The following is a 27120-nucleotide window of genomic DNA, read 5'->3' as shown; positions in this document are numbered from 1 at the left end:
GTTGAATGGAAAGCAACTGATGATGTATAGTTAAGACACTTAAAATCAGTCAGGAGAGAGAAGATACAGAAAACCGAGCCAAACTAAAGGTAGTGGAATTAATGTAATATGCTGATGCAGAATTCACCAAAAGAGTGTTCTTCATTACTTTTTGAAAAATACCATTTTTCTTAATTTTTTTTATAGATCCTAAGCAATTGTTAGACCATGGATCTTTTAAAGCAGTTGAGACCTGTGACATTGCTGTACAAATGTTCATTGCATTAAGCTTATATTTTAGTATGTGCTTACATGGTTCATATATGAACATGTAACACAATATGTTACATATAAGAAAATATAATGATTGGATTTTATTTTGATTATTGATGTCAATCTCTGGTAAAAGCAGTCTAAGAATTTTTTTAATTTTTATTTACATTCCAGTTAGTTAATATACAGTGTAATATTCGTTTCAGGTGTACAGTATAGTGATTCACTTCCATACATCACCCTGTGCTCATCATGACAAGTGCCCTCTTTAATACCCATCACCTATTTAACCCATGCCCACACCCACCTCCCCTCTAGTAACCGTTAGTTTGGTCTCTGTAGCTAAGAGTCTGTTTCTTGCTTTGTCTCTCTCTTTCTCTTTCTCTTTTTTTTCCCTCTGCTCATCTGTTTTGCTTCCTAAATTCCACATATGAGTGAAATCATGGTATTTGTCCTTCTCTGATTGACTTATTTTGCTTAGCATAATACTCTCTAGCTCCACCCAAGTCATTGCAAATGGCAAGATTTCATTCTTTTTTAATGCTGAGTAATACTCCATTGTGTATATGTATCACATATTCTTTATCCATTCATCAATCAATGGACACTTGGGCTCTTTCCATAATTTGGCTATTGTAGTCTAAGCATTTGAGAAATTCAAAGCAAATGCACTTTCGTTGTGATGAGCACTGGGTGATGTATGGGATTGTTGAATCACTATATTGTACACCTGAAACTAATACAAGACTATATGTTAACTATACTGGAATTAAAATAAAGTAAAATAGAATGGGTAAAAACAAAGTAAATGTACTTGGGTGAAAGTCAAGGATAAATTTTAGCATGGAAAATATGCATGTGCAATATTACATTTCTCATATCGGGATTGCATTCCAAAAAATAGCTAGATTAGGTTTCAAATGTAAATATTTCACACAAATACATTTGCATAATTCTATTTTTATCCTATGAATATTAATATCTATTGCATTTGTTTAAAGATGTTTATTTAAATTCAACTGCAACACACATAATTTTTGGTCAAAAGTATCAAGCAATGAATTTCACATATTATACAGAGATTACTGCAAAATTATAAACACCATGTGAGTATAAAAGATAGGCTTGCTTGAAAATTTTAAATTAGATTAAATGAGCTTGAAAGATAGGGACTAAATGCTAACATATGGAATGTAAGATTTCCAAATGTTAATATAGTTAACTTTCTTGTAGTAACTACACAAACACACACACACGCACACACACACACACACACACACTACTTTTATGTCTATTTCTAGAAGTAAAATAGTAAACTATAAGATTTATATGAGTAGAACAAGGAGGACATCTTGAGGTCGTTTCAGAAATGTACATTTTATTCTTAGATCCCACACACAATTTATGATTTAAAAAATAGGTCCTTTAAGCTAAGTTAATATGTTCAACATAAAATGGGTTTTTTCTACAAAAAAAGGCAAGGTTTCTCAAAAGCACTTAAATTCACTTAAAAGCATCCTCTCTCCCTTTCCTGTTGCCATCTCTGTTTCTCTCTGTCTCTGTCTCTGTTTCTCTCTCTCTCTCTCTCACACACACACACACACACACAATCTAAGTCTACAAAGATGTTATTTTTTGCTTAATGGTAGGTAAAATTTTAACATATGCAAAAGACTGTACAAAACATTTTAGCAAAACTATCTTAAATATGTTTCTACTGTAGCAAAATAGAAACTTCTCACAAATATTGGTCCAATGCACTTCATTAATCCACTGTTTATCTATTTTGCCATCCTACTCCTAGAAAAATAGAAATAACACAACACAATGAGTCCTGTATACATCTTTTCCTATGCACTTTGAGTTAAACCTGGACTCGCAGGACCATTGGCGGAATGTTCTGCCTCCTCAGGGCTACTTGTGACTTTAGCACCTTCATCTTCTTTATTTCCTTCATTGGCCTTATCGAGGGCATCAGGTGAACTAACACAATTAGCATCCTGTTTTGCTTTGTCCAATTCATTATCAAATTCAATTTTATCTTCTTGATTGTTGCTTTTCTTTATTTGTCCATTCTGGGCAGGATAGGCACTAGCAACGATATCGTATAGGAATTGGTATTGCTCCTAGTAAAAGAAAGAAGCAAGAAAGATTATGTAATTATTATAAAGGAGGTTTCTGTAATTATTTGTATATCAGATGAAAATTAGCAAGAACTATCAATTTACTTGGAAGTCTTGGTCATTCTTGCTTGTTCATTCCCCTCACAGGCCACGAGGTGTCTCACTTCCATGACATGGCCCAAGATGCCACTTTTTGAGGTTAATGCTTCAGGAAGCCTATCTTGATCTCCATAGGTTAAATTAAGTGCCCTCATTTGTGTCCTTCTTATAATCTCTGTCATTTCAACTACTACACTGTTTAATAAATACCTGCCTTTTCCTCATGCTAAATGGTGAGTCTTTTAATGGCAAGAGCACATAACAGGCACTCAGCACACTTTTAAAATCAATATATGCAAGTTTAGTGTCATACATAATTAAAAGCTGCATATATTTGAGTGAGTAGCTAAGTTTATATGGCGACTGGTTATTAATTTCCAGATTGCCCTCTGCCAGCTGCAGAAGATCCATGCTTGATTGATTACAAAACTGCCACACTTATTATCCTCTCTGAATCCACACTTCTTTGCAATGTGACTTTGCAGACCCTTTCGAAAAGAGGCGGGGTCGATCTCCACATTCTTAAAGCTGAGCTGCCCCTGTGACTTGCTTAGATAAGGAAACGCAGAGGAGGGCAGATTGTGCCAGTTTCAAGCCTAAACCTCAAGGGGTCGTGCGCCCTGCCACCCTACTCCTTGGAGCTCTACCGCTTTTACGTGCATATGCGTGGGCTTGTCTTTTGGAGACAGAGACCTGCATTCTACTCATCCCTGTTGCCAGAGCTAAGTGCCAGCGACTGCCAATCTGCTGGTCGTAGAGATCATTTTGGACAAGCCACGCTTAGTGGACATATCAACAGCAGCAAACCTATGAGTGAGCTTGGTCTAGATTGGCTGAACCTGATGTCATTGGCAGAAAGATTTCATTGTTCCAATATACTATTGAACTATAATAAATGTTTTTTTTTTCTGCCACTAATTTTGGAGTGCTTTGTTACAAAGCAATACACATTAATACAGGAGTAAAGATGGGGGAAATTAGGGAATTCATGAGCGCTTGAAGAAATGTCTGACGTGAATTGCCATAACAAATTGCTGGCAAGCTCCAGTTAGGTCTCTTATTTATATTAATGATAATTTCATGTGAATCGTCATGTAAAAAAGGAATATAAAAAAGAATAGAACAGTGAATAGAAGACAAGAAAAGGAAAAGAAAGGAGAGGATTGGAGAAGAGGGAGAGAGAAGAAAGCGTCAAAATAAAAATGCAAAACACATCAAAAACAGCTCTAAGGTCTACTTACAAATGTGGGAACCATTCCTGGTCTAGCTCTGCGCAGAGATTTTACTACTTGAAAAACATCTATCACTTCTTCTGTTTCTGCACTTTCCAAGAGATTTAACAAAGCACAAAACAGTCCTGTTTGCTGAGATCCATCTCTGTAAGAGGAAAAAAAGATTTAAAAAGTAAATAATTCTACATTTTATGGAAAAAGTTATATTAGAATAAAAACTGAAAGGGAGAGATAGAATGCATTCTTCACTTCATGTTTATTGTAATTATAGTATTCCAATCTTGTAAGAGCAAAACATTTCTGCTAAATCCATTTTTCGGACAAACTTTTTTCAGTTTGAGATTATAATAATCTTATACTTAAAAAATAATTGTCTTAGGCTTTAAGCATATTTTTTCCTCTGTTTAACACCTTATAGATCATAATGCATTTTTATTTACATCTGAAGTTATTAGGACAACTTTCATAATTCCAATTTGCAGATGAGGACATCGAGATTTAGGAAAAAGAAAGACATGACTAGAAATCAATGAAACCAGAAATCCTGGACCCAATATTTTGTATATTATTAGACTGCATGCTTTTTCTCCTCCCTTCTGTTTCTCTAATGCTTTTACAAATGTCCACATTTCTGGATCAATAGAAAACTGATGCTTGGTGAAATTTTTCATTAAAAAGAAGACAACTCGATAATTTACCTGTGAGAAGCATGTTACATTATAATAAATATTCAATTTAAAGAATATGTTATTAGCAGGATTATATTTATTCAAGTCTTTTCAATTAATATACAATTTATAATATGTTTGCTGATGGCAAAGCATTCATTCCTCTGGATTCTGTTAACACCTAATAGAGTGGATCAGTGCATAGAAGCATAAATAAAATGTAATATCCATCCATCTGTCTGTTCATGCATCCTTCCATTCATTCATTAACTCATCCAGGACATATGACATTCCAGATTCAATGTTAGGCACTGGGACTGAAAGATGATATGACACTGGTAGTAAGAAATTTACAGACTAAAATGATTACACTATAATCATTCTATCATATTTCTGTAAGAGCTATGCTGTGGGAGCAAACCTGAGAGAGTGACTGATTCCACAAGAGGCTTTCAGTGTGGGCCTGCATTTTATGTATTAGCATAAATAATCTAACGGGAAGTGTGGACCATGAAGTCAAGCATTATGAAGATTTTTTAGAGAATATGCTATCAAATCCCACCCACCCGCAGTGAATGAGGAGAGGCACATTCTTGTGATGCTTAGTTCCTTCAGTGGAATTCTTCTTGGGAAGTTTTTCTTTGAGAATCTGAATCATAGAGATTAATTCTTTGGGTTCTGGAGGAAGCTCATCCACATTCCAGTTATTATACTGGTACTGGTACACAGTCCGAAAATCTTTCCTCTAAAACCAGAAAAGAAGAGAACATTAACTCACGTAAGGTTCGGTCCCTCTAATAACTTGATAGTCACATTTTCTTCACAATTACTTTCATTTAACTCATCTTAAAGTTATAATAAAACATTATATACCTTTTGCTTTACTTTTATAGAGTAATGTTTATTAGTTCTTCTACCAGACCAATAACCAGATCAAAAATATATACTCCTGAAATTATTTATGTACCTTGGAATGTCTCAGTTCAAATACACGGAGGGTATAAGCTGAAGATTGGTTGGTGTCTTTCATATCAACTTGTATATCTCCATATGTCTGCTTTCCTTCTCCCCAGTACTGAGCACAGACTTCCTAGATAAGAAAGAACATGATTCAACACCTTCTTCACAAGTGTTCTGTTTGCTTTTTAACACATTGAGATCACCTCTTACTGTCTCCGTCTCTCTCCTCTCTCTCTTTCCTCCCATTCTATTAAGTTGAAATTACTAATTGTGTTCTAAAATTAAAAGTTGTCCATAAAACTCTACAATCTATCTTAAGTATCTTGGACATGCATTCTACAATACCTGGTGTTTGCTTGTGCAAATCAAGGGAACTGAGAAATACCCAAAGTGGCCAGGACATCACTGGAGTGGCTCTGTCACTGCTAGTGTAGGTCTTTGAGATTTGTTTCTCCCTTCCATACCCTTATTATCACCTCTTCAAAATTTATAGATTGAGCTGGTGTTGATCATGACCCCTGCCATAACAAGTCTCACTGTCCCTCCAGTGGTCTTTGAGGAAGGAGATTTCATCCTTTAGTGCTTTGTCACTGTATCTTGATGACCAACACCATGAGCAGTTTTTTATAAGTTAACTGCAAATCTAAGTAAAGGGTCAGACTGAAGAGTAGGTGGGTCACAAAAGTGTGTTCTCTCTCTGCAAATGGCTCTGTACCAACTACAGTCCCACAACTTCTGACAACAACAGGCAGATGCCTAAACTACCATTTCATTTTCCAGTTTTCACAGTTTGATGAAAAAAATAATTGCTATAATACCATGCTGGAATTCCTAACAAGTTATTTAAAAAAAAAAAAGTAGGGTGCCTAGGTGGCTCGGTTGGTTGAGCGTCAGATTGTGGCCTGGGTCATTATCTCGTGGTCCATGAGTTTGAGCCCCATGTGGGGCTCTGTGCTGACAGCTTGGAGCCTGTAGCCTGCTTCGGACTCTGTGTCTTCCTCTCTCTCTGCCCCTCCCCTACTTGCACTCATGTGTGCTCTCCTCTCTCTCTCTCTGTCTTTCTCAAAAATAAATAAAAGAACATTTAAAAAAATAAAAAGGAAAAGAAAAAAAAACCATAAAATAAAAACAGCATTCCATGTCAGGGATAGGGAAACAAAGAGAAGACAGAGAGAAAGAGAAGGCATATAACTGCATGCTTATGAGAGTGTTCATTAAATAGGCTTTAACATAGGGGCGCCTGGGTGGCTCAGTCGGTTAAGCGTCCAACTTCAGCTCAGGTCATGATCTCTCGGTTTGTGGGTTCGAGCCCCGCGTAGGGCTCTGTACTGACAGCTCGGAGCCTGGAGGCTGCTTTGGATTCTGTGTCTTCCCATCTCTCGGCCCCTCCCATGCTCATGCTCTGTCTCTCTCTGTCTCTCGATAATAAATAAATGTAAAAAAAATTAAATAAGCTTTAACATATGCCATATAATGTGTTAGGTGCTAAAACTAAGTAAAATCTACTACCAGAGAAATTTAGATAACTCAAAGTATTAAGCGGAAGATCAAATACATGTCATAGGCATTAAGCAGATCAAAATGGACCTTAGGTTCACCTCCAACTATAGAATTTTATAATGCTGAATATTACATGAACGTAAAGAAGGCAGGATTTAGATAAATTTTTAAGGAGTTCTATCTAAACTCCTAAATATAAGGAGTTCATATATCTAAATGTGCCCTCTATTCCCATTTTGATCCTTTTCTTCTAGAAGGATCTAGAAGGATCCTTTTCTAGAAGAAAAGGATCAAAATGGGAATAGAGGGCACATTTAGATATATGAAATGCCGGTAAATTAAGTCTCAGTGATGAAAATGTAGATTGTGTGTTAAGATTCAGTCAGAAAACCTTCTTGTCCAGAATAGAAATTATGGAAAACATAAAAATATGAAGAAAATGGAAAGATATATGAGGGTCTGGTTATTGAGGGACTTCAATATCAAACTGAGGAGTCTGGTTCTCATCTTGAAGAAAATAGGAGGAAAACGTGTCAGTTGCTACTTGTTTGTATCAAGGAGCGACACAGAGACAGCTGTGCATTAGATGATCCACAGTTGGGGGTGGCTGGGTGGCTCAGTTGGTTAAGCGTCCGACTTTAGCTCAGGTCATAATCTCACGGTCTATGAGTTCAAGCCCCACATGGAGCCACTTCAGATCCTCTGCCCTCCTCCCCCCACTCCTCCCCCAACCCCTCTCTCCCTCTCTCTCAAATAAATAAATAAAACAAGAAAACAAACAGACAAGCAAAGTTGATCCACAGATGGTGTGCAGTACCAGACAAGGGCCACATGAGAGATGGTCAGAAACCAGACATGAGCTGCTAGAGGCCAACACTGGGATGGAAGATGGTAAGGATGAACAAAGGCAACTGTGTGACAGAAGGGTCAAAAACACTTGGGTATATCCAGCAAGTAATCCAAGAATGGCAAATGATATTTTATGACAGAAAAACAAAAAATATTCTTAAAAGTACAAACCTGGTCTCCATTCTTCAGCCCTGTCAGCATAACAATAACTTTGACTTTTCTTTGGAATATCATCTGCCAAAAGTCGCCAATGGTCTCTTTTAGTGGTCCCTGAGCAGCAATCATCACTTCAGGTTTCCAGTAACTCTTTAAAAGAGAGAGAGAGAGAGAGGGAAAGAGAGAGAGAGAATCTGTTACTCTCGCTCACTGGTGAGAGAGCGGTGGATTCTTAACATAACTATTTGGAAATATTGTCACTTAATTTGATATCCATGCTTTCATATAAAAACATTAAGATTCTTAGGTCCTAGAAACAATGTGGTATCTTTATGTAAAATACTTATTTGGTTTATGACAATACTTAGCTAATAGTATGAAATCAAGTTTAGAACATTATCCTAACAAACCTAACAAGTTTTCCCTTCCAAAAAGTTTTAGAAAGTTAATGTGGTTGAAAAAGAAAATACATAAGCATTTCAAATTATCTTCATCATGTCTGTACCTAATTGATGTATTTTCTCAAACTGTATTATTTTTCAAACTAATATGAAGAGTCATGTTTGTCATAAATTGTAACCAATAAGCATTGTTTTATTTTGTATCAACCCATTAGGTTTGGATATCTTTAAGTCTTTCAGTAAGTTAAAATATAGTATTAAAAACCAACACTTTTTTATCAATCAATATATAGTTATGGCTAAGCTCATAATTCTTTTATAAATTCACTTAATGAATGGCCATAGTAATATAGTAGATTTTTCAAAGGGTTAGATCCTGGGCTTTGGAAATTTAAGTACCTACCATTATAAATGACGCATTGATGTATTTACTTGTTTCTTCTGAGTCACTGTCATCATCAGAAGATTCATCTGAATCATGCTCACTCTCTTTGCTCATCTCTAGTTCATGTTTAAGTGCCACTCTGTTAAAGTCATCTATGTAAAATAAATTAGTAGTAAGTCTTTCTTTAAAAAATCAAATCTCTGCTTGATTGTCAGGTAGAAATTAGAGAAGTGACAGATTGCATCATGGAAATTTACTAATCTATATGAAATGAGACCCTACATAAAATTCAGTTCTTAGTGATTAACAGATTATAAAAAGGCAATCTAAGAAAAAGAAGGTCACAAAAAGTTTCTTGGGAAAACATGGGATATACCTCTGTGTTAAACAACAGATAGATACCATAATATTCCAATATATCATTTGATCTTTGACACATATACTTTAGTTTCCCATGAAATATCATCATTCTGCTAGATATAAGCTTAAATTCATAAAGAAATTAAAGAAATGCATAGTTTAGGTAAAAACCTAATTTCTTAATTATGTCAATTAACATCAAATTAATAATCTAACAAGTATCTCAGATGACTTATTATTTAATCAAGAAAATTATTTAGTCCCATAATTTCTCACTTTCTCAATCTCTTTAATCTATAATTTCCTAATCAAATGATCTGATTAGCTATATAACCATCAACTGCAGATTTTGAACTAATATTTATAAGGACTTCAGAAATTAACTAGGTCAACCACATATTGATATGATTTACCCAGCTGTCTAGTTTATTAGCTTGGGTTATATTTTCTCCATGCTAATTTTACTTTACACCAATGAATAAAATTATAGTTTTATCAGACATTACCTACCGATTCTTAAATAACAGAATTCAAGTATGGAAACTGTACATGCATTGATCTGTTAAATTTGATGATTAACAGTTTATAAGCTAGTTTCTACCTACTGTCAATCTCCCAGATAGAAGGAAGGGATGAAGAGAACACAGAAAGAAAAAAAGAAGTAATTTTTGCTACTGGCAATTACCCTGAAACAAACAACTGAAATTAACTAAAGATGAGAGAGAACTAGTAAAGAAGACTAGGCCTTTTTTTCTCCCACTGCAGAGGATACGTCTTTCTGACAACGCATTTCAGAAATAATTGGTAGAATGAAAATACTGAATACAGTCTATCCTCCAAAGTCCAAAATTCTTTGGACTTGGACTTTCAAAGAATTTGTTATAATTAAATATAAACAGACTCTTAGCTATTCTCTACTGTCAATCCAATGTTGAAAATTTGCTTCAACGAAATTTGTGTGTGTGCATTTACATTAAGCAAGTCCAAAAGAGAGTTTAATTCTAATACCAAAAAAAAAAAAAAATAATAACATAAAACGAACTACATACATGGAATGATGTTAGAATTCCTGTTTTTACTTTTATTTTGTTCTTGATTTCCAATGTGCTGTGTCCTCCAGCTCCTATATGAGGGAAGTCTCTGAGGGTAAAAAATAGAATGGAACACTCCTTTTAAGATGTAAATATTGCTTTTGTTTATTATTGTGACATAAGATGCTCCCTAAAGTATTTCATCAAGTTTTGTGAAATTTACATGCATTTCCCATAGTTCACAATTTTTACATTTGCCTCTGAATTTTTCCTTTTAATTGTTCAAGCATTTAATATGTATTTTTTTTAATTTTTTAATGTTTTATTTATTTTTTTTTGAGAGAGACACAGAGTGTGAGCAAGGGAGGGGCAGAGTGTGAGGGAGACACAGAATTCGAAGAAGGATCCAGGGTCTGATCTGTTAGCACAGAGCCCGACATGGGACTCGAACCCACGAACTGTGAGATCATGACCTGAGCTGAAGTCAGTCGCTTAACCGATTGAGCCACCCAGGCGCCCCAGCATTTAATATTTTTGACATGGAAATTTTGAACTAAATATATACAATTATATAACAAAATATGTTTCCTACTAAAGAGCTGATGAAAAGCAAAATAGCATGGTTTGTTCTTGTATAAGTTGAAGCACTATGCAGATGTTGATTATTATCCATATTGCAAGGGGTAACGGTAAATTATTTTTAAATGATCATAAATAAACTCTCCAGATACGGCATTCACAGGAGATTTGACCCATGCTTCAAATAATTGATAATTGATTTGTTAATGCCTTCCCTACTGCTTTTCCTCTCACTCACAGTTGCTAATCAGTCAGCAAGACCTATCATTTCTGCTGGTGAAGCTCTCAAATCATTTTGCTTTTCTCTCTTTCTACTTAGTACAGTCCACTTTGATTTCTCACTTGAAAATGTCAACAGTTTCTTAACTGGCCTCTTTATCTTCAATCTCCCTTGCTCTAATCCTCTTAAAACTTGAAACAGAGTCCACTGAGGCTCCTCAGAGGTCTCCCATCATTGGTAGGAAGTATTCGACCAATCCCTTTACTACTGCACAAAAACCTTAGGGAATGCACTCTTGATTGTCTGTCCCGCCTCACCCTCTGATAGGCCCCTTCCACTACAGCCAAACCAACGTCCTCAACTCCCCCTGGGAAGGGGTTGAATTGTCCTGAATCTTAGCAGATTCGCACGTGTGTTTTCTGCTTGGACTGCCCTTTCCCTTGTCACTCTAACACTTACTTGCCCTTTAGCTATCAGTTTAAGTGTCCTTTCTTCTGAAAGGTCTTTTTGCTTTCAGCCCTTTCTCCCCATTGGTCCTTAAATAAATATTTGTCAACTGGATGAATAATCTAAACCAAGAGAGCTCATCATGTACAGTTTAGCAGGATTTTATACACATACAAACATATGTGCATGTGGATGTACATGTGAGTGTGTATATATATGTATATGTATATATACATATATATACACATATATATATATTTTAAATATGGTTTGCTCTTTCAAACTAAATATGGCACCCTGTTTCAAACCCCATTTATTGCTGTGTAACTGAATGAATGAAAACCTCATCAGTGAATACTAGGCCACTTGAACACTTCCATGAACTGCTTGAAAGCTGATGCCTTGGAAAGTATTACAACACTTTTTTTGCTCTTGTCTGAACAGTCACCCAGTGGTCTCTTCCCTCTAGTCAATACCCAGTATTATAGATAAAACTAATGGTTCGCCTTCCTTGAAGACATGGAGGGGTTTTCACACCTCAGTCTGTGCTTGTTTCAGTTGCTACGAGTCTAAGCCTCCCAGGGCATCCATAACATCTAGAGCTCTACTACTAAATAATTACCTAAATGATTATCCTAAAATACAACAAACTCAATGTCTTATATCCCATCAACCAATGTCTTCCTCTCTGCCCTCTGGTGCTCATGGTCTGTTGTCAACAAACTGCCATCCATCTTAATGCTTTTCTTTCAATAGTCCCTTCACCTTTTTTCTGGGGAGGGGGCAGGTGTACCAAGTGAAACTTGAGTGTCCCTTGAGAACATCGCCAAAAATGCAGTAGTTCTTTAAAAAAAACCAAACAAATTGAATTCTCCCCTCATACCCCATATACATCACAGCGTGAAAAGATATGTGCTGTCGGTTTCTACTTGTAAACCATTTCTACTCATTTCTCCTTCCAAATACCCAACTACTTTGATTTTCCTGAAATCACGTCACCTTCCTTTAACCTTTTTTAGAGGCTTCAGGTACTAATTACTGGATCACCCCACCTCCTTTAGTTTCAGACTTGTTTAATTTTTCTCCCCAGGTCTGTCATCATTCTTGTTTACTTCTACATTGACAAGCATGATCTAGCCAACACTCTAGTCTCTTCACTTCTCAGCTTCTTTACCTCCTATGACCTTTCCCTCCACTCCTCTGCCGTCCACTTTCTCCATTCTACCTTTTTAAGTTTCATTTCAAATGTTCATTTAAAAATTGCAATTTCGGGGCGCCTGGGTGGCGCAGTCGGTTAAGCGTCCGACTTCAGCCAGGTCACGATCTCGTGGTCTGTGAGTTCGAGCCCCGCGTCGGGCTCTGGGCTGATGGCTCGGAGCCTGGAGCCTGTTTCCAATTCTGTGTCTCCCTCTCTCTCTGCCCCTCCCCCGTTCATGCTCTGTCTCTCTCTGTCCCAAAACTAAATAAACGTTGAAAAAAAAAAATTAAAAAAAAAAATTGCAATTTCAACCATCCCATTATTGAAGATTACCTCTTTTCTTCCCTGTCATTTGTTCTAGTATCTTCAGTTTAGCAACGTGCAAGTCTATCAAAACTTCCCATATACTGTCCTTAACATTTTCTCTATGTGCCCAAGGTCCTTCTGTGGCCAGTTTGCTCTTTATCATCCACCACTGTATCATTCATTTGCAAACACCCTCAATTTCTTCACCTGGGACTTTCAAACTGTCACTTTAAGAAATCCTCTGTGGGAGTGGGGGATGGGCTGGGTGGCCCAGTCGGTTGAGCATCTGACTTCAGCTCAGGTCATGACCTCGCAGTTTGTGGGTTCAAGCCCAGCATCAGGTTCTGTGCTGACAGCTCAGACCCTGGAGCCTGCTTCAGATTCTGTGTCTCCTTCTCTCTCTGACCCTCTCCCACTTGCCCCCTGTCTCTCTCAAAAATAAATAATAATAAACAATTCAAAAAAGAAAAAAGAAATCCTAGATGGGTTTAACTCAACTATCCGCATGCACAGCCCCTGTTTTCAATGTTTCTGTAGAAAACAATGAAACCAGATGACTCTCTTTAAATTCATGACCATAAATTTCAACTTTCTACTTTGATATAACTATTTCATATACTTTCCCCTTTCTGAAGCATAAGCTTTGCTTTGCTCTTCTTATCCGTGTACCCCTAAAAGTTTAACTGATGATCTCTTGCTTCATACCCTCTTTAGAAAAAGCAGGCAATTGGATGAGAAATGCCTCAACTTCCTATCACCAATTCTACGAACTGACCAACATCTCTACTCTCATCTTCTTTCTACCTTTATGCTTAGATGGAATAATTTCACTGCTCCCATCAGTTATAGTCTCTGGGTTACACTCTCTCACTATGTCTATCTGCAAATCACTTTGACTCTTATGCCCAAAATTGTACAAAGGGAGCAAAATTGTACACAGAGCAAAAACCCAATCATATTTGTTCAGTGAAAGAAGTTACTCTTTCAGTGGCTTTACGTAAGAATGTTTAAATGGCATTCATAAGTGTTTCCAAATGGCATATAGGGGGGCAAGCAGAGTTAGTGTACTGAATACGCTTGGTTTATCAGCTGAAAGAGCAAGAAAATAGCAATTAAACATCCTTCCCCTCAAGACTACTCTGGTAGACTGCTAGTTCTTACACGATAGTACAGGTCTTCTGGTGGATTGTGTTACGTGGTGATTATTATATGCTTCACCTCCACCCCCCACCTCATCCTTACTTTGAGCCAAGACATTAAACAATTCTGCATCCGATTAAAAGCATGTTCCTGGTCTTGTGAAACTCTCCAATTTGACCAGTTTGGCAGTTCACAGACAGTTTCAGTAAACTTGATCTCAGTAGTGAAAGAGAAAAGGTACAAAACATTTTGTTTGGACAACTGAGCAATCTGGAGATAGCTCCACAAATTCTTGGAACGAGTGAACTACATCCTAGGCTGGCTTTCAGAGTAATTGCCTAATAAATAGGTTAGGACACATGTATTTATCCTTTAGTTTCTGTCTACCAGCTCCAGCCAGTTAAACTTCCTAAGTAGTCATAAACTCCTCTAATTATTTCCTTTACAAACCCAAACCAGATGTAGTTTTAAAAGGTGAGATGCTACATTGCCTTTGGCAGACCAATTTTGTGGGTATTACTATTATTTTGACACTTTATTTTATACCAGCTTAATGAGAAATAGTTAAGAGGGGAGGGCTGGGGACGCATTTCTAAGCTTAAACAAGTCTCCTGCATAACAGCTGTTATGTTTTAGGTATTTCTCTTGAACTCCCTTTGTCTTAGTTTCCTCATCTGTACTCCATTGGTTATGGTGAGGCCCAAATTCAGGAATCATGCCGAATGCACACCCCCAGAAAATAGCCCTCGTGAAAGTTAACTTTAGTAACTATTATTATTGCTATCACATCATTACCTGGAATTCAGCCTCTAGGGGAGATGGCTCACTGGGGGGATCTCTTTTCTTCATGTTAAGTAGATATGGATGTAATTCAGACAAACTCACTTCTGTTTCCCCAAATTGGTTGTATTCCACCAAGGCCTGGTGGATCAAGATATACTGTGCCTACAATTTCAAAGAAAAATATGGATAATTAATTGATAACTTCTAGTCTTATGAATCATATTGAAATAAATTATGCATCTCTATAATTGTGCTCAGATTGGGACAATGTTTGTAAAAGAAAACCAATGCCCATAACATTTGAATAGTATGGAATTTGGCTCTCACAATTCTCTGGAATGTGAGCAAATTCCACTTCAGATCATTTTTTCAGAAAAAAAAATAGCTTGGTACATAGATTAAACATATACTATGTAGTGCATAACTTTTATTTGATTCCTAAAAATTAGAAAACATTACCTGTTACTTCCTTCAGTGACCATTACTGAACCAGTGAGTCAAATTACTAATATATAAAACTATAATAAATATCTAAGAGGAAAAAAATCAAATTGATACTCCATACAACACATTAGAAAAAAAAAGCTTCCTAGAATCTTTTAAAATAGAGAAAATTATCAAAAAAACACAATACACCAAATCCACATTTAACAACTCCCAACATTTTTATCATATTTGAATCCACTATTTTTTTTTTTTTTAAATTTTTTTTTTTTTTCAACGTTTATTTATTTTTGGGACAGAGAGAGACAGAGCATGAACGGGGGAGGGGCAGAGAGAGAGGGAGACACAGAATCGGAAACAGACTCCAGGCTCTGAGCCATCAGCCCAGAGCCCGACGCGGGGCTCGAACTCACAGACCGCGAGATTGTGACCTGGCTGAAGTCGGACGCTCAACCGACTGCGCCACCCAGGCGCCCCGAATCCACTATTTTTAAATAAGTGACAAATTTGTGATAATTGCATTCAAGCCTCTTCAACTACTAATGTTAGTTTCCTGAGTTTGACTATATCCTTTTAGCCCATTTACTTTTTCCACAGGAAATAATTTTTCCTTTTGTTCCTGGTTGACAATCTATTTTTATTCTTCTATAGTGACACCCATGTATCTGTAAGCAGTGTACAAATTTGTGTGCTTTTTTTTTTTTTTTTTAATTTTTTTTTTTCAACGTTTATTTATTTTTGGGACAGAGAGAGACAGAGCATGAACGGGGGAGGGGCAGAGAGAGAGGGAGTCACAGAATCGGAAACAGGCTCCAGGCTCCGAGCCATCAGCCCAGAGCCCGACGCGGGGCTCGAACTCACGGACCGCGAGATCGTGACCTGGCTGAAGTCGGACGCTTAACCGACTGCGCCACCCAGGCGCCCCATAAATTTGTGTGCTTTTTAAAAATTGTGTAAATTGGGGCGCCTGGGTGGCTCAGTGGGTTAGGCATCGACTTCAGCTCAGGTCATGATCTCACGGTTCGTGAGTTCAAACCCCGCATCAGGTTCTTTGCTGTTAGTGTAGAGCCCACTTTGGATCCTCTGCCTTCCTCTCTCTCTGCTTCTCCTCTGCTTTTGTTCTCTCTGTCTCTTTTTCTCTCTCTGTCTCTCGAAAATGAATAAACATTTTAAAAAATAATAATAAATAAATTAAATTAAATGGCATAAATAATATCTTACATGTTTCATTTGGTGACTTTATTCACTCTTTGTTTTCATCTGAACATGTAACCAGATAGATAGGTACAGACTAAGATTATTCCTTTCACTGTAGCATAGCATGCAATTGTGTGTCCACGTATTGTTTGCCCTTTATCCCATAAAGTGCTTCCTTTTTTTCCCTTTTGCTACTCTATCAATGCTGAATTTAACATTCTTTTTTTTTAAAGTTTATTTATGTATTTTGAGAGAGACAGAGTGTGTGTGTGAGCAGGGGAGGGACAGAGGGAGAAAGGGAGAGAGAATCCCAAGCAGGATCCTAGCTCTGAGCCCAGTGCAGGGCTCAAATTCACAAACCGTGACATGAGCCAAAACCAAAGTTAACCGACTGAGCCACCCGGGTGCCCCTAATGAACACTCTTGCACGTGTTTTTAGTTATGCACATTTATAAGTGCTTCCCTTGGGTATATACATACATGTGGAATTGCTGGGTCAAGTGCAGGTATTTTCAATAATAACCATCCCTTACAATTACTGGTTACATACTTGTGCCAGAGACTCACCTATGCATTTTACTTGGATTACCTTTTTGTCATAACTCTATAGGGTAAATATATCACTGTGTCCATTTTACAGATGACTTAACTGAGGCACAGAAACATTAGAAACTTGTGAAACTGTACATACCATTAAGAATTAACAGCAAGATAGGAACCTTGGAAGTCTACTTCAAAATCTGGGCTATTATTCACTCTACTACTCCATGTCCCTAGCTCTAATTTTATGAGATGCTGTCAAATTAGTTATCAGTGTTTTTGTTTATTTTTTTCCTAACATGTGTAAATGGTATCTTATTATTAATTTGTGTGCTTGTTTGTTCACATATATTTATAATCATCCTTCTTCTGCAGGACTTTCAGCCACTAACATGAAATGTTCCTAACTATAATTGGTGCTTATCAATTGATTTAGTTTTCATGAAATAAAAAGAAAACTATTTTCACTCAGTTGAGAAGAATTTGGATTTCTTTTAAGATCACCATTCCCACCACAAAAAGACTTCAGTCAAAAAGCAAAAGGGATAACAGTGATTGAAGGGGAGCACGTACCTCCACTTGAACCATCAGGCACCTCTGTCGCCTTAGCTTGACGACATAACCATAAACGTCCACTTTGTTCTCTGCCTCCAGGCCTTCTAGCATGGCGTCAATTCCAATATAAGTGCCTGTGCGTCCAACACCAGCACTGACAAAACAACAAGCGAACAAACAAACAAATAAACAAAGTGAAGGCATGATCATGGTGGGGAAATGAAAAGACAACAGGGGTGAAGCAGAGGAAAGGATAAAAGTCTCTCCTCACAGACTGTTTTCCAAAACAGCAATCGCCAAAGGGAAGGGTGTTCTCTAACAGCCCAAGAGGAAGAGTTGGGACAGCCCTGGTGCCGGCCTTGGGAGTTCTCCATGTACCTGCAGTGCACCACAATGGGGCCACTGAAGAAGTTGCTGAAAGCGTTCACTCTCCTTCTCAGCTTGAGGAGCAGGTGAGGATCCTCAGGAACCCCGTGGTCAGGCCAGCTGGTGAACTGAATGTGAGTCACCTCTCTTCCGGTTGCTTTTTCTTTTTTCTAGGGGAGAGATAATTTTTTCTCTGAGATGATTTTCTTGCAAGCAAATTATCTGGCATAAATAAGTGGGGGCAGGGGGGAATCCAGTATCAAAAACTCCTCATGCAAAGGTTTTCAGCCATTATTACATTTTTTTCTTTCCAGTTAATCACCAGGAGTTGAGATGTCATGCAGGGGTGGCATGCACTAACCAGCAAGCAATAACTTACCAGTAAGGTAAGCAAGGTGTGGTAAGTTCGTGGAAACTGCTGGGAACTTTCATGCTGCCATGCCAAAACCAAACAGCAAAAACAAACACACACACCAAAAAATGGGAGTGTGGGTAGGTGGAAAAAGATATGAAGTAAAGACCATTCTCACAGTTCTTTGAGATATTTCCACTTGGTAGGTCAGCAAATTTTCTTCATGTGAAGAAAGTCTGATTAATTGTTCTGCTAATGCTATACTTCTTAGCATTAGAAAGGTCAGCTCAGACTGTAGAGAGACAACTGAGGAAACTCAGCCCCAGACTACAGCTCGTATTTGTCCCAACTTCAAGATAATTACTACAAGATGAGTAATTCATAGTTCTCTGACCTGGTGTGAAGAAGAACCACCTACATTTAGGTAACAGAAGAAACAACAAGACTTGGGTGGTTGTAATTGTCTGATGGGAAATGATTATGTTAATTAAGAATAATGATGAGACTAATCAATACAACCAGATCTACGTATTACCCATAAGTATGGATGGGGTGGGGGTCTCATGCCTAAGTCCATCATGTATTTAACCACAAACTATTGGTGGTAGAACCACTGTTCCATAGCCCTCTGTGGCCCATAGTAGTTAGTAATGCCATGGGAGCCTTAGAAGGCTTTGGAAGAAATATATAATTGAAAGGGGTTGTTTTTGCATCTTTAAACAGCTTTAAGATATATTCACATAGCATAAAATTCATTCATTTAAAGTATAATTTTTTTTATTATATTCCCAGACTTGTACAATCATCACCACTATCTGATTACAGGACGTTTTCATTACCCACTCCCAAAAGAAACTCTTACTGATTACAGCCATCCCTCTTCCTGCTTCACCTCCCTCAGTTCCAAGCAATCCTAACCAGCTTTCTGACTCCATAAATTTGCCTATTCTGGGGACGCCTGAGTGGCTCAGGCGGTTAAGTATCTGACTCTTGATGTCGGCTCATGTCATGATCTCACAATTTGTGCGTTCGATTCTGACATTAAGCTTTGTGCTGACAGTGCAGAGACTGCTTGGAATTTTCTCTCTCTCTCTGTCTGTCTCTCTCTCTCTCTCTGCCCGCCCCACTCTATCTCTCTCAAAATAAATAAACTTTTAAAAAATTTGCCTATTCTGGATTTTTCATAAAAACAGTATCCTAGAACATGTGAGGACCTCTGTTTTAACTATTATCTAAAGCCCTACCGACTGTTTTTTCCCAAACTAACATTTTATCTTTACTACATAGTTAGTGCTTTGTATTTCTTACAGTAGTCTTTAATTGTGCCATGTGTATATTCTTTCCATAATGGTAATTAATAGACCCATAGAGAATAAGGGCCATTTTACCATTCATTCAATAATTCAGTCATTTATTCAACACACTTAAAGAGCTCTTTTCTTTATATGTCAAGAGTCATAGAATTATAAATACTTTTGATGGGACTTGGACAGACAGATCCCACTTTCACCAGTGATTTAACTTGACCTGCTGGCTTGTGTTCTAACCCAACTCCTCCTCCTGTAGGTTGTTAAAAATAATTTTTCTTAGATATAATTTCTCACATTTAATTCCATAATTGTATTTTTAGACAAACCGTATGAAAATAAAAATATGTGATAAAACAAACTCACGTTTGTAACGTTCAACTTCTGAATGATATAATCTGGACACCTTTTGTGCTCGGTGATCTTTACCACAACATCTCCAAAAGTCCGTGTGCCCTCTTCCATTGACGGCCAGTATTCTGCACACTTGTTCTATATTTTAAAAAATATTAATAATTTTTGTTTTTCATTTAAACAAATGTATGTATAAAGGCTCTTTAAAAAACAAAACAAAAATTATTCATCTGAAATTCTCAAAATATTCATGTATTCTCCTTTAAGTACATATACACCTTAAGCTGTGATGGTTGAAATGTATTCCATTTCCCATTAATGGCCCTGATAGATTTCCTTCATACTACGTAGCCAGAGGATGATCTTCCCAAGCTTAGCTGCATATTAAAAGGAGATGTGCTCAGTTGTCAGCAGAAATGATGTGGTTGCATGTGGTTAATTTCAGGCTGGAGGATAGGGAGGCTTTCACGCTTCCTAAAGTCCCATTACATGAATTACCACGTATCTGCCCAAGGACAGTTTTCTTTCAAGTATTCTCAAGTACTTGTGAAATCATTTCACAGAAATGCACTAAACTTGTAACAATAGTGCAAAGAAATAGGAGTCAAATGTAAGTCCAGCAATTAAGCAGAAGCACTTAAATTTTATTCATATATACATATATTTAGGTATGGACACTATTTTTCTACATGTGTAAAAAGTTCAAATCAAGTGTCATACTGATTAAAATAGAGAACTGTCTGTTTTTGTCATCCATCCAGCACGTGTGTGTGTGTGTGTGTGTGTGTGTGTGTTTTGAAATACGATTCAACACTCTCTTTTTCTAACCCCAACCTTTACCCTATGAATCCTACCCTGTTTCCTTCTTCACATCGAGTGACCATGACAATGACTGTGGCTTTCTGTTCCCAGATCATCCTCCAGAAATCATCAACAGTTTCATCCCTGGGACCTAGGAAGTAAATAAACACAAACTGATAAGAAATATCTTCTTAACTGCGCTATGAAACAATTTTCAAAAAGAGTGTTAAACTGTCAGATAAATTACCTTGTGCAGCAATGTATTTCCTGGGTTCTTTGAAACCCTGTTCAAAAAACACACAAAGGCATATCATTTACTGAACACTCAATTATTTCTTTATGTGCAAAATCATGAGTTAGAGGAAGTTAATTTAGATCCCCCGTCTCTTGGTTGTGGATTTCTCAGGACATTTTCAGATCATAAGGGGGATTTTATTAACTCATGGTCACCCTTTAAACTGCACCAAACATGTTAGCACTTACAAACACCATTCCTGACCTTTATGTATCTTTGCTATATATCCAAAACAATTTTGAAAACTGGACTTCATCCTCATCGGGATGATGCAGCAATTTACAAAAATAATCCAGACATTCTTATATTTTATGTCCTGACAACTCAGAGCACCGTCTGTTACAGTTTAAACCTTCTTACAAGCCATATTGTTGCTTTGGGGATTTTTACTCAATTTCTTTCAATAAATCATTGTGAGATATCCCCACACATCTACCTTTTAACTAGCGCTGGGATAGACCACCGATTCCCTAGACTCCTTTTCTGCCATTGTAGATAAGAGACAGAGTGACTTTAATTTCATTACCTACAATGTTTGCTTTTTCCACTCCTATTACCAAGGCAAAGAAGGATGACAGAGGCAAATAAGATATTGTGCTAGTTTCTTCCAAATTATCTCATATTCCTTAAATTCACCTGAGCAATCAGAGAAGCCCTTCAGAGAGATAACCTTCGCCCATTAGATGAAATATTGTTACATGGGCTAACCTTCTCCCATTAGGTGAAATATTGTTACATGGGCCACAAGAATTCAGGATTAATATTAGTAACTTCTTGAAACTTCTATCTCATGACATAGTATTATTTATACATTAGCTCATTCAACACTTATTTATTAACGGGCTACAATATGTCAAGTACCTATCTAAAAGCTGAGACACATTTTTCAGGAACTCCTAGTTCTGCTGGAGCAGAACTTATTTACTTATTTACAAATAAGTAAAAGTCAACACCATAATTCCCACATATATTTGAATAGGAAATATAAGGGGTTTTTCTCAGAGATTATCTAAATCCTTATAAAATCTTCTGTCAATTACTTTACTTTGAAAAACAACGTTTGGAAGAAACCCTATATACTAAAATAAAGTTTATCAATGCTAATTGTGAAAGCCTACAGAAGTCACCTGCAGAATCGGTTAAAATAGAGGTCAAAATTATGGCACAGTGCTAGTAATTATCTTTAGACAATGACCTCACATTTGTAACTGTTGCTTGTGATTATAAACAAGCCTTTGAGGATAATATTAAAAAGGAATGAAATAAGAAATGGTATAAGAATATCATAAGCACATGTCATTTGTTGCGTGGGATAGAGCTTACAAGGACAACAGCAAGCAAGGATACAAAATTGTCATGTATCAAAGTTGATGGGAGGCAGGACATTAGTACAGGTTAAAGTGATGTCTTTAGGGACAGAATACTTGAGAAGAAAAGTCCCAGCCCTGCTTCTACTTGTAAAAATGTTTCATAAATGATCTGAATAAAAAATATTCTTAAATATTTTTTTTTCATTTTACAGAATATGTGTGTAGAGGATTCAATAGCATTTTTCAAAACTCATATCTACTCAGAACGTCAGGGTGTGAGTTCATTTGCAAATAAGGTCTTTGTGGAAGATAAGGCTATAGCCCTCTGAGGCTGGGCTCTAAATCTAATGACTGGTATCTTCTTTTTTTTATGTATTTTTTTTTTTTTACTTATTTTTGAGAGACAGAGAGAGAGAGAGAGAGGGAGGGAGGGAGAGAGTAGGAGCGGGGAAGGAGCAGGGAGAGAGGGAGACACAGAATCTGAAGCAGGCTCCAGGCTCTAAGCTGTTAGGACAGAGCTTGACAGGGGGTTTGAACTCACGAACTGTGAGATCATGACCTGAGCCGAAGTTGGATGCTTAACCAACTGAGCCACCCAGGAGCCCCAAATGGCTGTTGTCTTTATAAGAGAAAGGAGACACAGCGCTGTAGAATCACACAGGGAAGATCATGTGATCATAGAAGCACATTTGAAGGTGATACAGGCACAAGACTAGGAAGGCCAACGATTGCCAGGAACCACTAGAAGCTAGGAGAGGCAAAGAGCAATTTCCCCCAGACCCTTCAGAGGCAGCATGTCTCTGCTGACACCTTGATTTTGGATTTCTTGTCTCCAGAACTTTGAGAGAATACTTTTATGTTGTTTTAAGCCATCTTGTTTGTAATACTTTGCTATGTCGGCCCTAGGAAACTAAGATACCATGTGAATAAATAAATATATAAACAAACAAACAAACAAATTTAATTTGACCATTTTACCTACTCCACTAAAAATTTATATATTCATGTACATCGAAATAAGCAAACCTCAGTTTCAATATCTTTCTGCAAGAAAAGCTGGTGAATTGCCTTATAGCATAGTATACAATTTGTCTACTATTTGACTGTCAAAAAAAAATTTTTGGCATTCTTCATATATTGCTGGTGGAATGTAAATCGGTATGACCCAGTGGAAGACCATTTGGAAATATCTTTTAAAATTGCAAATGCATATTCTCTTTGGCCTAGAAATTCTTCTTTTAGTATTTTATCCTAGATACACTAAAACATTGTAAAATAGTAAGTCAAGATTTTCCATTGAACCATTGTTTATAACAGAAGATTCTAAACACATTTAATGTCCATCAATATAGGCACTTATTAACTAAATCACAATACAGCTATACCATGAATGACTAATAAAATATAAAAAATGCAGAAATTTTCTATGTCCAGGGTCAGCAAACTACAACTTATGTCTGATTTTGTTAAAAAAAAAGTTTGGAATGCATTCACATTGTGTATGGAATTGTGGCCACTAAACTTCAGAGCTAAGTAGTTGTGACAAAAATGTCCTGGAAAATCCAAAATATTTGTTGCCTGGACTCTTACAGAAAAGATTTGCCAAACCCCGTTCCTGTAATGATATTATTGTAATGTATTGTATTGTAATTATTATAAGGATATATCCATATATATTCTTATTGTATCATTACTATATATATATATATATACATATATATGTGTATATGTGTATATATACATATATGTGTATATATGTGATATACATATCACATAACTTTACAGGTTTATAAAGCATGGCACAGAAAAATGTGAATATTATGTTAACACTTTTGGATAAAGAGAAGATAACAAATGTTAGTGCCTTCGGACTGGATCAATAAGAAACAATATAGAGGTTACCTTGTGTAGTAGGTGGGAGCATTGCACAAATGGTAGATTGGGTGGAAAGAAGCTATTTTTCAGTCTCCCTGTTTTTACACTGCTTATTCTTTTTTAAATGTGTGATGCATTACTTATTCAGCAATTATATAATAAATAACATTTTAAAATATTTTGGATAAATTAACCATATGCAACATTTATTTTTGGATAAATATGATGAACAAATGATCTGGGTCAATGAAGCATATCTCTGCTGAAATGCAATGTTATGTAATTGAAGAACAACAGGCTGGAGTCAGGCAGACCCGGGTTTGAATCCCAACTCAACTTTCTACTGATTGAATGAGGATAAGGATAACTAATTAACCAGAGTCTCCCAGTCTTCACCTCTACAGTGAGTATGGTGCACGTGGTCAGGGCAAATGTGGGGCTCTTATGGGAAATACATATACAGATCATTAAGACTAATATCCAGCACAATAGTAGGCACCAGAGTATTTTAATTATTAGTATCACTTTTGGTAGAGAAAAATTTTATAATATACCTAGCATGAATAACAAATAATAAATAACTATTCCTGTAGATATTAATGATTTTGTTGTTTATGTAAGTGACATGAGGAGTTTACGTCAAACTATTTCTAATAATATTTCTAAACTTTTGACATGACAAAGAAAGAACTGAATGGAATGTATAGATACAATGACAAAACAACAAAGACATAAAATAATCTAGCAGTTATGCGTTTTTACTCACGTCAATATAGCTGGCATTTATATAATTTGACCCTGCATCTCCACTTATATCAGAGAGTTCAACACGGTTGTAATCATCTGTTCAAAGAAAAGAAATATAAATAAGTGAAATAATGAATAACCAAGGAGCCTAAACATATAGAAATTCAATTCTCCATGAGTACTTACAAGGAAGGATGTCAACATAACGATTTTTGTTCTGGTTAAAGGGTTTTCGAGCATCCTTGATGGAAAACTTGCTAAATACCCGTGGAATGCTCTGAAAGACATAATGGTCCTTTGGGTCATGGCAGATTCAAGAAAAATAATTTCCCCCTTGTCACTTACCATTTTGAGCAAATGAGACATCCTGGAACGTATTTCTTTTTTGCTGATGAACAAGTTGCATGGAGTAATTGAAATTAACATTATTAGGAATTATGCAAAAAATACTAAAAATGAATGATGGGCTACTTTGAGAATAAAGTTGTGACACAACTTTATAACTAATAATGATACAATAAAGAATTATTTTGAAATATTTGCCAGTTTCATGACTATGACAATCTCTTCTGGTCTATAAATATCTGCTGATAATATCTGCTTTGACTATGTTGCTAGATTACGTAGAATAAATTATAAAGACAAAGCATTATATAATACATTTAAAATGGAATTATCCTGATAATTGAGTAAATTTCTCATCACGTATCAAGAAGAGCACACACCTGAAATTCAGCCAGAAACAGTCTTCCTTCATCAGCAATCTTCCTCTTATAAGTTTCCAACAAAATATCTGCATGGATTGGCTCCACACTCATCAGTTGCTTTTCATCATCTTTAAACATATTAAGGATTCATGACTAGGGTTATGTCCATCTTTCAAGTGTTCATACAAATTTCATTAAATTTATCGCTTGGATTAATCCTTTGCTTCTTCCCTTCTCACACATACTACCTGGAAAGTCTCAGTCACATACAAAGATTCACCTATGACTTCTAAATGTTGTACTCCAGCCTTCTTCTGGGCTTTATTTTAACCTTTCAATCTCCCAGATTTTCCAAAGGGTTATCCCACATGTACATCAAAGTCAAAATGCCCAAAGTAAAAATCATTTTTCCTTTACTCCAGTATTTCAAATCTCAGTAAACAAGATGACCATTCACAAACTAATTTAAGATGGAAACTTCCACAGTTATAGATTTCTCCCTCCCTCTCCATATCCAGTAGGTGACTGGGTACTTTCCATCCCTCTGCCAGTGGTCAGGTGCAGGCAGGCCTCCTCATCCATGTAACTACATCTTCCCAAGTCCTCTCCTTGTCTCTAGTTTTTCCCCATACTGATTTGTCTTTTAAACTGCTGCAAATTAGTCTTCCGAAATAAAATAAAAGCATGCAACTTTACTTGTTAAAAAAAAAATCTGACACTCTTATTAGTGTTTCATTGACTAAATGCTAAGGTTTGAACACATAACGTAATATAACAATTACCATACTTATTTATCTATATCATAGTTATTATTTTTTCCTTTCATTATTTCCATCTTTAAGTTATCATGAAATTTTGTAAACAGACAAGTAAGAGAATATGATTAATATCCTTATACTCAAGACTCAGCTTAATTTGCTAATCCCTTTATACTAGGCTATGAACAAGTTGTGTTCATGTGTTAGGCCTCCAGAGTACGAAGCACTTTATATGGTATGCTTGCTTAATAACTTACTAAGGAGTAAGAATACATATTAACCATAAAGAGCTACAATTGTATATGGCTCCTGAAAAGCAAAGTTTCAGAAAATTAAGCGAATATAAACTGCCACTCATGTAAAAAATGTGTTTCTCCTATTCACGTCAATGTTCTCTATCAGATGATGCAAGACGATGTCCATTAAGGTTGCACATTTGTCTTAGTGTCTGCAGAAATTTCCGTCCAAATACAGCTATCAAATTGGCCATGTACAGTCACTTCTTTGGGTTGTTGGGAACCTCTGGTATTCATTCGTTCTGAACTCAAGGCCACCTTTGAGGTTTTAGAGGGTTTGGGTAAGTTCTAATGCATGCCAATGGACAATTAGTATGAACTTTGAGATAAAATGCTTCTTTGACCCTCCCTAGTCTGCCCTGACACCTTGAAATTGACTCCCCTTCTCTGCTCAGGTACTTGTTACTCTTGTGCTCTTCATTCTTCCCTCAGGCTTTCAAAACTAATCCTCAGAACATTTCATCTCATTCATCTATGCATTCATTGACATTTATTGAATTCCATATACTCACATAGATACTCAGGAT

At 36.5% G+C, this 27120-nt stretch overlaps 1 protein-coding gene across 7 annotated transcripts in view; it reads right to left on the bottom strand.

Moving 5' to 3' along the window:
* Positions 1-1242: 1242 nt before the first annotated feature.
* Positions 1243-27120, bottom strand: part of LOC122478539 (receptor-type tyrosine-protein phosphatase C-like) — a 68042-nt gene continuing 42164 nt past the window's right edge. For 6 of the 7 annotated variants that reach the window (XM_043572090.1, XM_043572088.1, XM_043572089.1 and 3 more), the window contains 16 exons: positions 25558-25667; positions 25019-25109; positions 24852-24928; positions 20853-20889; positions 20659-20756; positions 19817-19942; positions 17804-17961; positions 17444-17579; positions 14702-14851; positions 10035-10125; positions 8644-8777; positions 7855-7989; positions 5342-5464; positions 4941-5119; positions 3716-3851; positions 1243-2378 (listed from right to left, as the gene is read on the bottom strand). In XM_043572090.1, the coding sequence (XP_043428025.1) occupies positions 2103-2378; positions 3716-3851; positions 4941-5119; positions 5342-5464; positions 7855-7989; positions 8644-8777; positions 10035-10125; positions 14702-14851; positions 17444-17579; positions 17804-17961; positions 19817-19942; positions 20659-20756; positions 20853-20889; positions 24852-24928; positions 25019-25109; positions 25558-25667 (2057 nt within the window). In that variant the 3' untranslated portion in view covers positions 1243-2102. The remainder of the gene's footprint in view (positions 2379-3715; positions 3852-4940; positions 5120-5341; positions 5465-7854; positions 7990-8643; positions 8778-10034; positions 10126-14701; positions 14852-17443; positions 17580-17803; positions 17962-19816; positions 19943-20658; positions 20757-20852; positions 20890-24851; positions 24929-25018; positions 25110-25557; positions 25668-27120) is intronic. The other variant, XR_006296078.1, reaches the window with a different exon arrangement.

Source organism: Prionailurus bengalensis, unplaced genomic scaffold (assembly GCF_016509475.1).
Source record: "Prionailurus bengalensis isolate Pbe53 unplaced genomic scaffold, Fcat_Pben_1.1_paternal_pri Un_scaffold_82, whole genome shotgun sequence".
In the NCBI taxonomy this organism is placed as follows: domain Eukaryota; kingdom Metazoa; phylum Chordata; class Mammalia; order Carnivora; family Felidae; genus Prionailurus; species Prionailurus bengalensis.
The sequence above is the reverse complement of the archived record's forward strand: the minus strand, read 5'-3'. Positions and strand labels throughout refer to the sequence as shown.